The 16,330-nt window shown below is 44.2% G+C and overlaps 1 protein-coding gene across 1 annotated transcript in view; it reads right to left on the reverse strand.

Annotated features, from left to right (window-relative positions):
- Positions 1 to 15,167: 15,167 nt before the first annotated feature.
- SLC41A2 (solute carrier family 41 member 2) overlaps positions 15,168 to 16,330 on the reverse strand; it is a 42,972-nt gene continuing 41,809 nt past the window's right edge. The window contains exon 11 of the mRNA XM_081958491.1: positions 15,168 to 15,345. Coding sequence (XP_081814617.1) covers positions 15,310 to 15,345 — 36 coding nt within the window. The 3' untranslated portion in view covers positions 15,168 to 15,309. The remainder of the gene's footprint in view (positions 15,346 to 16,330) is intronic.

A 16,330-nucleotide genomic window follows, 5' to 3' on the forward strand; every position in this document is an offset into this window, starting at 1 on the left:
AAAAAATGACTACAATTGGCTACAATGTAAAGTAGTGAGCCTACAGCTTGTATAACAGAGTAAATGTGCTGTCCCCTCAAAATAACACATCACACAGCCATCAATGTCTAAACTGCTGGCAAGATATACTTAAATATTTACAAAATGTATACTCTAGAATAACAGGAGAAAGAAAAAACCTGCAGTAATGCAATTTTATCGCAGTTCCAGACCTCAACAATAATTATTTTTAAAGAAAGTGATATTATGATGTTATCTTTTAACATTGGGAAGAAGAAACACTGATTTTTACATATAAGTATGTTCACATACACACACACACACAGAGAGAGAGAGAGAGAGAGAGAGTTTGTGACTGAATGAAATGTGACTATATTGTATAGAGCAGTGGTTCTCAACCTGTGGGTCGGGACCTCTTTGGGGGTCAAACGACCCTTTCACAGGGGTCGCCTAAGACCATTGGAAAACACAGGTTTTCGAAAAAATACGGAAAACATAAAATAATTTTATGGTTGGGGGTCACCGCAACATGAGGAACTGTATTAAAGGGTGGCGGCATTAGGAAGGTTGAGACCCACTGGTGTAGAGAGAAGTATATTCAAAATTCTACTTTGCTGGTCATGTTAAAATTATTTCTGCATTCCTACTTGTTTGATTTTAAAATGTGTATTAATGATGATTTTTTTTTACAAATAGCTGTAGAAATATTATTTAGGATCCCAGTTCTCTTAAGAGTTGGTTAATGCACTGTCCTGCTCTCTCTCTCTCTCTCTCTCTCTCTCACACACAGACACACGTAACTGTGGTTTAGTGGGTTTATTAATATTCCCCTGCAATTCCCTTCACCCAAAACCCAGAATTGTCCCCATGAAGTCCAACCATAAGCAAACCAATGCTAGTCCACAGGCAATGGCCAATGAGGCCACAAGGCACTTGAAAGTTTCCCCGTCAAAATAAACTCACATGGCAAAATTAAATCCACAAGAGGGTTCACGAGGCAACAAAAGTCTAGAGTTCATAAGGCACGATGCAAGTCAAGGCATGCTGCCAATCCAAGCAAGGCAAGAATCACAACAACAGCTAGGAAATGAACACATTGTTCCCAGCATCGCTTCCATCTGTCTGCTGTGCTAAATAGCCAGCTTCTGGTGCAGCCCATCAAGAAGGATGAGGCTTTCTCTTCACAAGTAGTCTGGATCAGGGCTCTCCAACCTTGGCAACTTGAAGGCTTTAAGCAAAGCTGGCTGAGGAATTCTAGGTGTTGACGTCCACAAGTCTTAAAGTTGCCAAGGTTGCAGGCCCCTGGTCTGGATGACCTTCTCTGTTCCTGCCTTTCCTCTGCCCTACGTGTTCTTGGACCAGGTGCAGAAGGCAGTTCCTCTTCTTCATCACTGACTGGCTGCAGCTGCATGCTTTCTCCACCTGAAGCCTCAGGGCTGTCCTGCTGCAGCTGTGCTTCAACCTCTCTCAGACAGCTGCTTGGAGCCATTAACCAACTCCCCTCCAGATGTGCCTCCTGGAACTGGTTCGTCTTCCTCCAAGCTGTCATCTGGAGAGGCATCTGGGGAAGTGTCCAGGGCAGAGGTGGGTTCCTACCAGTTCAGCCAAATAGGTAGTCACTCGGCCTGCCACATCAGTTCTATCGGCGCCCATAAGCACCGCCATTTTGTTTTTGTTTTTACCACTGCGCATGCATGCGCGCCTGAAGCACATCCCTGAGTGAACCGGCAGTAGAAGAAGCCAGTAACCACTCCTGGTCCAAGGGAGTCATCATAGTTAGATTGATCAAATAATTTAAATCAATTCATTGAATGGGGCTCCCAATTAATTGGATAGCAAAATTTTAAACTTGACAATTTTAAATAAAGGCTCCTCGCTAAACATAGATGACAAGCATCTTAGAAAAAAAATACTTTCTCTTCTTGTGCTTTTAAGCAGTGCCTGCATACATCATCTAAAACATTTGAAGAAGTATTTTGCTTCGGAACTATTGATTTATGTGCAATAAAATTTAATCAACCAATTAAAAAGATGTGATTAATACAATACGATACAATACAATAGCAGAGTTGGAAGGGACCTTGGAGGTCTTCTAGTCCAACTCCCTGCCTAGGCAGGAAACCCTATACCGTTCTAGACAAATGACTATCTAACATCATCTTAAAGACTTCCAGTGTTGGGGCATTCACAACTTCTGGATTAATCAACTGAGATTGATTTAATTGGAGGATAACTCTAATATTATTATTGTTAACATGTAGCTCAACATATCCCAAATGAAGACAGTAATGATTTTGAAAATCCAGCTGTTAGATATTAGCATATATCGAGATAAGTCTCCCCTCTGGTCCGCTACTACAGCGGGAAACAGGTATCCCTCTGATTGGTCGAGGGGCGTACCCAATCCCTATAAAAGGGGAACCCTCCGACCTCAGAGCAAGCTGGATCACTATTACTACTAATAAAGAGCTGTTAAGTCACTTCGTGTCCGCAGTCTGTCTCTCGTTGCCCAGATCTAACATTGGCGACGAAGGTGGGATTGAGAGACAGATAGGACGAAGAACGCTACCTCCAGAATCTCCGGATTTGATCCAGCCCAGGAATTCGGCAGTAATTCCGACTGCCATCTCAGATCACAGCAGCGCGGCAAATTCAAACTGAGAAGATGGCGATGCATGCTCCCCCCGCTCCTTTCGACCCAGCAAACGACGAATGGGAAGCTTTCATGATTCGTTTCGAGTGTTTCCTCGAAGCGAACGAATACACGGGGATCACCGATGCGAGGAAGAAAAACATCTTCCTCGGCTACTGCGGAAAGGAAGTCTTCAATACGGCCAGAGACCTCACCGCGCCTACTCCAATACAGGCAGTATCGTGGACGACGTTGCAACAGACTCTGCAAACTCACTACGCACCAAAACCTTCCCGCCATGTCTGCCGCAAGGAATTCAACATGAGGACCCAGAAGGCGGGAGAATCCATCAATCAATATGTTGCAGCCCTACGAAAAGCAGCAACTCACTGCGAATACAGAGATCTGGAAGAGCACATCTTAGAGCAGCTCATCTGTGGGTTAAGAGACATTTCTTTGCAAAAGAAGCTGTTGGCAAACCCGAATTTAACCCTACAGACAGCGTTAAACGAAGCAAGAGCGTCAGAGTCAGCGGAGAAATCATCAGTGACCATACAACGAGGGGCCAACGTAAACCAGCCAGCACCAAGACAAACCAGAGTTCACTACGAGGACACAAGCCCCGACTTCGAGAATCCCGAGTTCGAGGACAGTCACCTGATGCAGAGCAGTCACGTGAGGCCTGGGGGGAGACCCGGATCCCGTTTGCCGCCCTGCGCAAGCTGCGGAGGGAATCACCCCAGGTCTACTTGTAGGTTCAGGAACGTTGTTTGTTCGCACTGCAACAAACTTGGGCACATCGCACGAGTGTGCCGGAGCGGAGTCCCTGCCTCACGGCAGCCACCCATGTACCGCCAACAGAAGCCTAACCCAGGGGCTTGGCGAAATCAAAAAGGGCGCCCAGAGAGAAATCCACAAGTGTTTACCCAGAGAGAATATTTCCAAAGAGCTGAACGAGCGTATCCCCAGAGAGATTACTCACAAGGAGTTGAGCGAGCGTATCCCCAGAGAGAATACACACAAAGAGCTGAAAGAGCGTTCTACCAAGACGCTCAACGAGAGTATTTGCAGGATGTTGACGATGAGATAGAGTTGACCCAGAGAGAGGAGTTGCGAACGTATCTCACCACAATACATCAGGTCCGCCCTAAGCGGCCAAAAAGGCTGAGAGTCACAGTCCTCTTGGAGGGCTCACCCTGCGAGCTAGAAGTTGACACAGGATCGACCCTGACGATCATTTCATGGGCATCCATGAAACAGGCTATCCCTAGCCTCAGAAAGAGCCAACTACGCGCTCCAGACGTCCTGCTACGAGACTACCAGGGGAACCAAGTCCCCATCGTGGGCCAAGGCACATTCCACATCCGTTTCAAGGACATCGAAGCCCAGCTGCCCATGACCATCGCCAGCGCGCCATTGCAGAACCTTCTGGGGCTTGATTGGTTTGAAGCCCTGGGGTTAGAAGTCACCGGAATCAACGCCGTGAGAAACAGCAGCGCTGAACAGATTTTTAAGGAATTCGAGGATGTGTTCAGCCCCGGTCTTGGTAAGTATGTGGGTAAACCAATATCATTCAATTTAGACCCCAAAGTGGCACCAATCCGACTTAAACCGAGACGAGTGCCTTTTGCGCTCCGCCCAAAAATAGATAAGGAAATAGATAAGTTAGTGGAGCAAGGAATCCTTGAGCCGGTAGATCACGCGCGCTGGGAAACGCCCATCGTGACCCCAGTCAAACCAGACGGATCAGTCCGCATCTGCGCGGACTATAAATGCACAATTAATGTCGCGCTACAACAGAGCGCATATCCTGTGCCTGTAGTACAGCACTTATTGCACTCGTTGGGGCCAGGAAAGGTATTTGCAAAATTAGACATGGCACAAGCTTACCAGCAACTGCCAGTTGATAGCGCCACAGCGGAGGCCCAAACTATAGTGACGCATAGAGGAGCATTCAAATGCAACCGGCTACAATTCGGCGTAAGCATTGCCCCAGGATTGTTCCAGAGCGTCATGGAACGACTTTTGCAAGGGATACCAGGAGTCGTTCCCTATTTTGACGACATCTTGGTGTCCGCTGCAAATGAGGAGCAATTAAACAAAAGAGTCAGATCTGTTTTGGCCAGAATCAGAGAAAAGGGTCTCCGCCTCAAAAAAAAAATGCCAAATTAACGTGCCTAGCGTAGAATTCCTGGGTTATAGAATCGATGGTCAGGGAATACACCCCACTTCAAAGAAAATTAAGGCGATCCAGGACGCCCCCACACCACGAAATCAGACCGAGTTGCAGGCCTTCCTCGGATTACTTAACTTCTACAGCGTTTTTCTGAGGCAGAAAGCGACCGTTGCTGAGCCACTACACCGTCTACTCCAGAGGAACGCACCATGGAAATGGGGACGATCCGAAGCTGCAGCTTTCGCCGGGGTAAAGCGCCTGCTCACCACTGACTCACTGCTTGTTCAATACAGCCAGACCCTACCGCTGGTATTGACCTGCGACGCATCACCTTTCGGAGTTGGAGCAGTCCTCAGCCACAGGATGCCCGACGGAAAAGAAGCACCCATCGCTTTCTACTCCAGAACTCTTTCATCGGCCGAGAGGAATTACAGCCAAATGGACAGGGAAGCGCTGGCTGCCGTAGCGGGAGTAAAGCGTTTCCACGAATACCTCTACGGCCGCGATTTTGAACTGATCACAGATCACAAACCGCTGTTGGGACTTCTGGCGGGAAACCGCCCCACTCCGGTCTCCCTTTCTCCTCGCATGACCAGGTGGACTGTTTTCCTGGCTGCGTATTCATACAAAGTGATTCATCGACCGGGCTCCACTCTTGGACACGCAGACGCACTCAGCCGTTGCCCATTACCTGACATTCTGCCAGACCCCACTCCAGAAGTACCGGTATTGCTCATTGACTGTTTGGACTCGGGACCGGTTTCTTCCTACGATGTTGCAAGGTTCTCCTCTAAAGACAATTTAATAAAACAAGTTCAAACTTGGGTTTGGAGGGGGTGGCCGAAGGGAAATGTGGGCCCGGAATTCAAAATGTTTTGGTCAAAACGGGACGAGCTCTCAGTGCTACAGGGATGTTTGTTGTGGGGGGATCGAGTTGTTATTCCGTATGCTTTACGTAAAAATGTATTAGATGCTTTACATATGGGTCATCCGGGGATTGTTAGAATGAAGGCGTTAGCAAGAAGTTACGTGTGGTGGCCAAACATGGACAAAGAAATAGAGGAGTGGGTGGCCACTTGCGACCCATGCCAGGAATCGAGACCAGCACCCCCGGAAGCGCCCGCCACAGAATGGGAGAAACCCAAAGCACCCTGGTCGCGAATACACATCGACTTCGCAGGGCCATTCCAAGGTCAGACTTTCCTTATAGTTGTAGATGCATACTCAAAATGGCTAGATGTGGTCCTAATGACTTCAACCACGGCAGAGGCAGTCATTAAGGTTCTACGGCGACTTTTCGCCACCCATGGCCTGCCAGATCTCCTAGTATCCGATAACGGGCCCCAATTCACGGCCATGCAGTTTGAAACATTTTTAGCAGGTTTGGGGATTCGGCATGCCCTCGTCGCGCCATTCCATCCAGCATCAAACGGACAGGCGGAGAGAATGGTGCGATTCGCAAAAGAGGCCCTCGCTAGGATGGGTCCAGGTGATTGGCAAACACGCATTGACCATTACCTCCTAATTCAGCACATTACCCCAAGCGCAACAACGGGTAGGAGCCCCGCTGAACTACTCATGGGTCGCCGCCTACGGTCTCACCTGGACCGGCTTCACCCGAATTACTCTGCCACGGCTCCCCCAGACTCTACAAGCAAAATCCGGTCTTTCAGAGTAGGGGATTCAGTATACGCCCACAACTACGCAGGGGGAACATTATGGATGCCGGCAAAAGTCATTGGCATCACGGGTCCACGATCGTATCTGCTGGAACTAGAAGATGGGCGAAACTGGAAAAGGCACATCGATCAACTTCGGGGTCGTTTGGCACACTCCGACCTTTGAAACGAAGACGAGAGTTTCCTGTCTACAGAAAGTCAGCCACGCGAAAGCCCCATCATTGGAAACGACGACGCCGGCGAGCCAAGCGTGGGACAGGACAACACGCACGAAGCAGAGCAACCCCCAGACAACACAGCCGAACAGACTCCTGAACGCCCGAGCAACGAAGGCACAAGACCTCCAGAACGGGAAACAGGAAAAGCACCCGATCCTGCAACTACTTCGAACCAACCCGCACCCGGTCCTGCAACCACTTCAAACCAACCCGAACTACGACGTTCCTCCCGAGCAAGACAAACACCCACATACCTAAAAGACTATGTTACCTACCGCAACGTTCCATCTAGGAGGGGAGGGGTGTTAGATATTAGCATATATCGAGATAAGTCTCCCCTCTGGTCCGCTACTACAGCGGGAAACAGGTATCCCTCTGATTGGTCGAGGGGCGTACCCAATCCCTATAAAAGGGGAACCCTCCGACCTCAGAGCAAGCTGGATCACTATTACTACTAATAAAGAGCTGTTAAGTCACTTCGTGTCCGCAGTCTGTCTCTCGTTGCCCAGATCTAACACCAGCTTAGCTTCCTGATCTAAAGATGAATATTTTTCATTTGTCATATTTATGTGGAAGATGAGTCTGAGAGTTACATAAAACTATAACTTAGTGGATTTCAGAAATACAACAAACAACTCTGTCCAGATTCTATTGTGTTTTGTAGCAAACTTGAAACCTATGGCAAACCTATAAAGCTAGGATTGCCTTTGTTATTTTTTTGGAGAGAAAAATCCTGCTATTTCTATGGCAAAAATATTAAATAGGGAGACAGATTCCCTTTCCAATGACATCATTCCAGTCCAGATGGGAAGCTTGCTCTTATTTCACAGGTAACTTGACTCAGCTGCAGGACAGCTATTTGTCTTGCCCAAGACCTCTTCCAACTTGAAACAGGATGGCCCATAAGTCTCTGCAATATCTCAAAGACTTTGGCCTCTCCATTCATAGGGTCACACTGGATCAAAAATAGTCTAATATGACATGATTTTAATGACAATCTGACTGGAGAAACTTAGGAAAACTGTAAGAAAGCAGAAAGCCTGTAGAGCTTTTTAGTCATCCAGGTCATGGTTGCCCCAACGGTGCTTTTTCAGGAGGCAACTAGACTTTCTTCTTTTTTCTTTTGAAGACATTTCGTTTCTCATCCAAGAAGGTTCTTCAGCTCTGACCGGATAGTGGGGAATGGAAGGATTTATAGTCCTTGCAGATAGCTGGTCATTTGCATCCTTTTAGAGGGTCATTGAAGCACTTGGAGGTTTATCTGTGGCCTCAGGGTCACTTGAGCAGTGCTCCTGATTCCTGTAGTCTGCAATTTTCCCTCTGGAAATCCATTCCTACTCCCACACCCTTCAAAGGGTCTTCATCTTAAATTGGATAGCTAAAGTAATTCTTAAAATGTAAGAAAGCAGGGAAGTTACTCCTATATATTAATCTACATAATCCTGATTTAAATTTTGGATGGTGATCCTTCATCCATGTGGTTCCCTGAAATGTAGTATAAATTATTCAATATCACTGATAAGGCTTTGAAAATGATTGGGAAGATGTGCTTCATGAAGGTACAGCATTTTTGCTATTCATTAAACTAGCCTGACATTTTTCAGACTTTCAAGGCATAGCTCAAGCAAAAATCTGAAAAAGGGCCAATGGCTTTAATGAATAGAACTCTTATCGTCCTAAAATTGCAGCCACCACAGGGGGCAATGTCACACCCCTACTAAATGGATTTTCAGATTTAAACTTTTAAGGTTTAAGACAATGAGATCTGGAAGCCCTGGGAACTTTGAACTTTGAAAACTTTATTTGTTGCCTCAATATCCGAAGCTGGCAGGGCAAGATGGCACACTTCCGTTGTCTTCATGAAATGTGAAACTTGACTCCACCTTTTAGCTTCAGGCTTCCAGTCTTTGTCTCCGTGCTACCTGGATAATTCTCTTGTGGATTGTTTGCTTCTGAACACCCTAGAGTGAAAAACGACTGCTCTTTTGCCAGGGTGATTAGAAAACTCCCCTGTGCCTGGACTCTCTGTCTCAATGAATAGAACTTTTATCGTCCTAAAATTGCAGCCACCACAGGGGTGGGCTCCTGCCAGTTCTAATCTCTTCTATAGAAGAGGTTCCACAAATCTACAGTGCCATTTAGAACTGGTTCCAGCTCCCTCCCCCCACCCGTCTGCACATCATCAAGATGAAGAGCGAGAGGAGGAATTCTGGGAGTTGAAGTCCACAAGTCTTAAAGATGTCAAGTGTGAACACCCCTGGAGTTTTTTTTCTAAAGGGTTAGGGGTGCAAGGATCTTGTAACTTGACAGCTTTAAGACTTGCGTGCTTCAAATGCCAGAGTTTCTGAACCAACATTTTGGTTGCTAAGCAAGAGTGTTGTTAAGTGAGTTTCACCACATTTTACAAGTTGGCCATGCCCACTCAGTCACATGGCTGGCAAGCCACTCCCACAAAGCAGGCCACACTTACAGAAGAGGTTCTAAACAATTTTTGAAACCCACCACTGAGCCACCACCGATAGTTGGCAGAGCAAGCTAGGATTGTACTAACTTATCAGCTCAGACAAAATGTTCAATTATAATTTTGTTGTAAAAGGAACTGCGACTCGAAAAGCTGCACAATTAGCTATGCACACAAATGAGGGTTTGAGATGTTTGTTTCAGCTGCCGACCAGCAGGTCAAAAAGCACTACATTTTTGAGAAAGGAAGATGTTTCAAAAGCTGAACGAAATACTGCAGGAGCAGAGGGAGAGGGATCTGGTGACAGTTTGAAACGGAAGACAGAGGTGACGTGGCCTGGGCAGCATGCCTGCAGCAGCTCATTCTTTCATTTGCTTGTCAGAAGTGTTTATCATCCCCTTCTCATATCCCCTTCCCAAAAGTAAGCAGACTGAGAGGTTGTGATAGCAAGGAGGAGCAATCAGCAGGTGTTGGCCATGACTTTCACACATACCTGATGGTGTAAGTTGTAGGTGTTTTGCTCAAAATAAACTTAGCATCCTTTGGGGAAATATGAAATCTGCTAGAACCATGGTGGCGAACCTATGGCATGCATTCCTGAAGTGGCATGGGCAGCCATGTCACCTGGCACGTGCAGCATCACCCATTCCTCTTTTGGGTTTCGGGAATGCACGCGCAATGATCAACTGGCCTTTGGGCATGCAGCAGTGCCGGAAACTGGAAGACCTGGTCTTCCATTTTCTAGTGTGTGCATGCATGCCAGCTAGCTGATCGTCATGTGCGCATGTAGGCTAGAAACCAGAAGACCAGCAGGCTTGTGCGCATGTGTGCACCAGAAACCAGAAGTTTATTTCCCGGCATGCACATGCCCCCTGGGCCACTCCTCTTATGGGTTGGATCGCTGAAGAGCGTGCATGCGCCAAAAAGGTTCGGCATCACTACACTAGCATGTCTCCCATAGTTCTTTGGAATTGCAGTGATTGGTCCACCATCTCATTTAGGACAATCTTATGAAGAAGAAGTGACTTTGTGGACTGTAGTGTCAACAACAAATTAAAGTAATTCCCATTATGAATCACTATTGTGACTGCTACCTGAGAACTGATATTCTTAGAATGCAGTTGCTGATTTTGAGATCCTTCAGAACTCCCTTCAGCAGTTGTTCTTACATATCTTGACGTTGTTTTCTCAAGGCTTGACAATTCTAGCATTCTCCAAATGTTTGGGGCTACAGCTCCAAAACCTCTTGAAGTGCTGGTTGGAAGTGAAGTCCAAAAACTCTGGAAGATATTATCGTACTTGCTTCCAATTTAAGAAATATTGGCCAAAATTTAATAAGCTGGTTTTAGAACATTTAAAGCAGTAAAACATAATCAGTTTTAAAGATACCTGAAAATCCGATTTAGGGGCAGTTCGACATAAACATATTCAACATTTCTGTCCTGCTCCCAGAAGGATATGGGAGTAATAGCTTTCTCCCGTGTTTATACCAAGCAACTAATAATGCAGAGGCACACTGCTTCTTCTCTTGAAGATGGTACTCTACATATATTTCAAAAGTGTTTGAGAAGAATGGCTTTGAATCATATGCGAGCACAATTACAAAATCTTTTATTCCTTACACAGTAGCTTTCCTAGGTTCTCACGTTGCTTACATTAGGTGTGGCTGCTTTAGAAGCATAGAATCATAGGGCTGGAAGGGACCTCTTGAATGAATGGCAGAGAGACGCTGTGTTTCTGTGAAGTCCAAAGCAGTTCTCCTGAATTATAGGTGAAGCATGCCTAACCTAAAAGACGACATGATTAATGGCCTGAAGAAATAAATTCAATGAATTATGTAACAAAAGATTCATTTTATATATTCTGCAGAATTTCATAAGGTGTTCATAAACCAATGCCTTTCTAGTTAAAACCTCGCTTATTCATACTTTTGTTTGTAATGTTTAGTTTTTATTATCACATTAATATTCTACTGTAGTGTGATAAAAGATCTGAGCCACCCCACAAATGATACATTTCTGAGGGTAACCATTCTCTTCCTCTCTCCCTCCCCCTCTCTCTCTTCCCCCCCCCTCTCTCTCTCTCTCGTCTGAGTTCGCAAATTGTGACAAAATGAGTAAATTATGGACTAGAAATTGTTTTAAACCAATTCGCATGACTGATTGATTCATTACAATGAAAGTTTAAAAAAAATCTGTTTGATGAATGGCACTGGAAAATGTTGAGTTATGATAGTTTGCAATTTCATTTTTATTTTTTACTTATGAGATGCACAACTAGGTAAGCAACTAGAGGACTGTTTATGATGCAACAGAGTGATTTTTATCCACAAGCTGTTCCACCGGACAGGAGAAAAATATACTATGGGGAGAATAAATTGAATTCTTTTCTTTACAGTTCTCATCGGTTTCATTTCCTGTGACTGCAAAGGGAGTAGAATTCCTATTCTGATTAAGTGGATCTTAATCAAGTGTTGTCAGAATAACGCTCAGTATTATCTTGAGAATGGGAAAACTAGATGGTATGAATAAATGTCTGAATTTTCTTTAACATAGCTGAATTATTGGGGGATGGAAGGGGATGGACAATCTTGTTTATAAAAAGTTGTCTGAAACAAATCTTCTACACTCCAAAGGCTTAGGGCATCTTATAGGTTGCCAGCAACGTTTGCGAGCGTGTATGTATTAGCCTTTCCAAATTTGTCCAGACTGCAATTTCCAAGTTGAGTTGAATTTTGTGAATAATTATTCACTATATCTGGATAGTACCAGTTTGAAAAAGACTGATACACATATATGTAGACATCAGTGGTGGGATTCAAATTTTTTACTACCCGTTCTGTGGGTGTGGCTTGGTGGGTGTGGCTTGGCTTGGTGGGCATGGCTTGGTGGGCGTGACAGGGGATGGATACTGTGAAATCTGCATTCCCTCCCCACTCCAAGGGAAGGTTACTGCAAAATCCCCATTCCCTCCCAATCAGCTGGGACTCGGGAGGCAGAGAATAGCTGGCGGCGGGGCCAGTCAGAGGTGGTATTTACCAGTTCTCCAAACTACTCAAAATTTCCACTACCGGTTCTCCAGAACTGGTCAGAACCTGCTAAATACCACCTGGCATTTATGGTGCATAAAAAACAGAGGTTATTTGGTGCATTACTCTCTCTCCCTAACAAAGAACCTGAGTATTTATATTTTAGATAGCAAAAATATAAGTAAAAGGAAAAGGTTTCTCCTGTCCAGTCATGACTGACTCTAGGGATAGTGCTCATCTCCATCTCCTAGCCAAAGATGCCACCATTTTCGGAAGATACTTCTGTGGTCATGTGGTCAGCATGACTATGCACACTGTGGATAGGAACTCTGTTGCCTTCCCACCAAAGTGGTACCTAGCTATCTATTTGCATTTTCATGCTTTCAAACTGCTAGGTTTGCAGGAGCTGGGGCAAGAATCACTCCGTCACACAGTACTTGGACCAACCTTCCAGTCTACAGCCCCAGCATATACTTCGCATGTATGTGTAGTTATGCAACAGATGCTCTATTTGCAAATGGCAATTGAGTAAACGTAACAACCTGGTTTCTCCTAGTGTGTTGGGCTCCAAACCCTAAGAATTCCTAGCCAGCAGGTTTGGGGGCTTCCTGTTTAAATATAATTACTTTGTATTATTACATGAAATTTATTAACAGCATCTAAATTGTGGAGGAAAAAATAGCATTTGACTGTCACTCCTACTCCATAAATGACCACTGGGCAATGAAAAGTTCCATTTAGTTTATATTTTATTTTATTATTTTATTTTAAGCAGTTATATTTGAATTGAAACCCAAACTCTACAATGAACACTATAGTTCCTATTTGTCCCCACCAATGGGACTATAATTCACTCATAGTCTACTCATCCATGTTTTTGGTCTCCAGAAGTAATGAGACAGACAATATTGTGTCTGCTTAATCTGAATCAGTTAAAATAGATGGTTAGTCAATTATGCAAGTTTTATTTGAAAGGCATTCTATTTTTCTGGATGCTCAAGATAGCAATAGCAGTTAGACTTCTGTATAAGGGCTTTACAGCTGTCTCTAAGCAGTTTACAGAGTCAGCATGTTGCCCCCAACAATCTGGGTCCTCATTTTACCAACCTCAGAAGGATGGAAGGATGGGTCGACCTTGAGCCGGTGAGATCTGAACTGCCCAACTGCTGGCAACCAGTGATCAGCAGAAGTAGCCTACAGTACTGCATTCTAACCACTGTGCCACCGCAGCTCATACAGGTCTACTATGTCTCTTACCCAGTTTATTCCCCTCCCCTTTTTTCCCCCATAAACAATAACGAAGCACCCTGTAGGCTTTTAGCTTTGTGGAGATATGGATGGCATGTCGATTGAGCACTTTAATATGCAGTCACCCCATGAGCCAGCTGGCCTTGCTGATCCAAAAACCCATCATTCAAGAGGATGCATCCCAAGTATTTGAAGCTGTTTAAATTGGTGAGCTGGCTGTCATCACCAGTGATTTTTGGTTCTACCGGCTTGGTATTTGGCCCAGGCTGACACTGTTTTGTTCAAGCTATCAGGCTGAAGAACATAGAATTGGTAAGTCTCTGTTTTTGTGTGCCAGGAGCTCATTCATCAAATAATTGGAGACATTTCACATCCTTGGCTTATATTGGAGGTTTTGGATCATATGGAGTCCACTAGGATTGACTCCCTGATTATCAGAGCCCAGTTGAGATGGGAGGGATACATCATCAGAATGGATGACTGTGATCTGCTCCACCAGTTACTGCATATCAATCTCAAGGCCAATCATGAAATTGCTACCAAGACATTGTGAAAGAAACCCTTATGCTATGGAGATATCCAGTCAAAGGAACTAGAAGCTGCAGCTGCTGACAAAACCCTTAGACAAGCTTGTACTATTAAACCTCCACCAACTCTGAGGACAGGTCCCAGCAAAAATTGATAGAAAACCATGAGAATAGCACTCAGAATAACACCCAGTGACTACAATGGATTTCCAATATCTCCATGGTGCTAGACTCTGCACTTCCAGACTAAGATTGCAATGCCATTCCAATGTTTACAGACAACATGCACAGCAACGTGTCTTCTTCAAACTGAAGGACTACCATGTAATGAAACTCTGAAATTGTAGGTGAAATTTAAAAAGTATGTAACATTACTGGGGGAAAAAATCTAATGACAAACTGGATTTCTCTCTCTCTTTTTAACAAATGTATAATTGTGCTTATTATCGTTCCAGGACTTTGCCTAGTGACACTTGTTATATTTGCCTGGTTCTTGTTATCTGAGTATATGTATTTGTGCTTCTCTTGAAATAACATTTATTTATTTTTTCATTTTGCTCTTTATTCACAAACTTTGGGCTGGATATCCCAATTTAGTGTGATAAAACTTAGCAACATATACTTGCTATCTTCTCAATGGTGCATCTAGGTTTGTTGCCTAAAATAGGTAAAAGTCACAAGATTATTATCGTTTTGCTGTAGTACTTAATGCTATTCCAAACTTAACTTCTTCACTTCAAAATAATGTACATAACTGTATAATATTCTCAAGATGGCTGTATGACATCATTAGTTATGTTTCTGTGCAGCTGATTATTGTATTCCAATAAGAAGGACTTTACTCCACTCTCTCTGGGGTGCAACTGGTACAGAATTGATATGATGAACACTGGCTGAGGGTTGAGAGTTTGCAACCCAGTTTACAAAGCGGGCATTTGAGTATCCAATCTCGTCAAACACATCTCTACAATTCATTTCGAGCAATGACACTGAAATGGGGAAAACCCTTCTTTTTTTAATTACAAAGATCTCTTTGTTGCCCATTGGGGAGTGTCATAAATGTAACCACCTGCTTCAAGGGAAAACCCACACAATTTTTTCATAATAGTACTTCCTTTATTTTCAACAGTTAAGAAACAGCAGCTTTAAAAAAAAAGCACATGATCACCTTCTCCTGCAGAGTAGCAGTTGGAGACTAATGAAAAACACCGTGGAATGAGGCTATGCTACTGTCGAAGGTATCTCTTGGGTGTGCTGAATAGAGTATGTAATAAACGAGAAACCCTACGTGATTCTGAGTAGTTGCTTGGTGTAAGGTGAAACAATGCTGATGCAAGAGATTAAAATCCTGCTGCCAAGGATAGTTGCAGGGATATCTGCAAAAGATGGTCAAAATAATTAAGAAGGCAGCCCCAATCATGCAATTGTTGAAGTTCTCTCTTTATGTGCATTATGAGTGCATTAAAGATACATGTGTTTTGATCATATTCTATGGACACCCCAGGTAGCTATTTGTAGAATCCTAACTATCAAAACAGACAAAATATCTAATAGACCATGGGTATCAAACTGGTGGCCCGGATGTATCACGTGCAGGCCATGCCCACCCCAGCTCCACGAATGGGGCAAACATTGTGAATTGTCATGTGATGGCAATATGACACAGCGAGTTTGACACCCATGCAATAGGCTAATGAGAGTCATCAGTTAACATGACTGGACAATAGGCCAAAGAAAGGGTTTTCTTGCATTGGATAATCTGCAAAGAGCTCGACTAACTTAGGTTTTGAGTTACGGGAGTAGAATTCTGAAGTCAGAATGTCCACAGTATTGTTTCATGTGCTTGTGGGATGCATATCCCGGTTGGCACTACTGCTTTCTTAAGTCTTAAGTCATCCTTAAGTTACTCCCTTTTGCCTGTCTTTCTAGACATAGTCATTCTTTTTATGATGTTTAACAATTCCACAGACGTTAAGAGCACTAGGACAAGTTGGGAGGTGGCATCGCAGACAATGTTATTTGGTGTCCTCTTGGCATCACGGCAATCTTGTCCAATAACTTGCTGAGATTTGACCTTCTCTTCAAGTACTCAGTTGCATTTTGCATATTGATAAATGCATGTAAACATCAGTGTTTCTTTCAACTATTGTCAGGTGGTGTAACCAAATGTTAACCTGCCCACTGCAATAAGCGTGTAATTAATACACCAGATAAAAAGCTGAAATCTGAAATCAAATTGGCCTTCTGAAACCTGCACCATTTCCAAGCAGAAATGTGGGGTGGGGGTCATTAATATTTATCCCTGTATCTCTTGTTAAAGAGAATGCTTTCCTATATGTCAGAACTACCATACCTAACAAA

The sequence above is a fragment of the Natrix helvetica genome (genome assembly GCF_964273705.1).
Source record: "Natrix helvetica genome assembly, chromosome: 6".
Taxonomy (NCBI): domain Eukaryota; kingdom Metazoa; phylum Chordata; class Lepidosauria; order Squamata; family Natricidae; genus Natrix; species Natrix helvetica.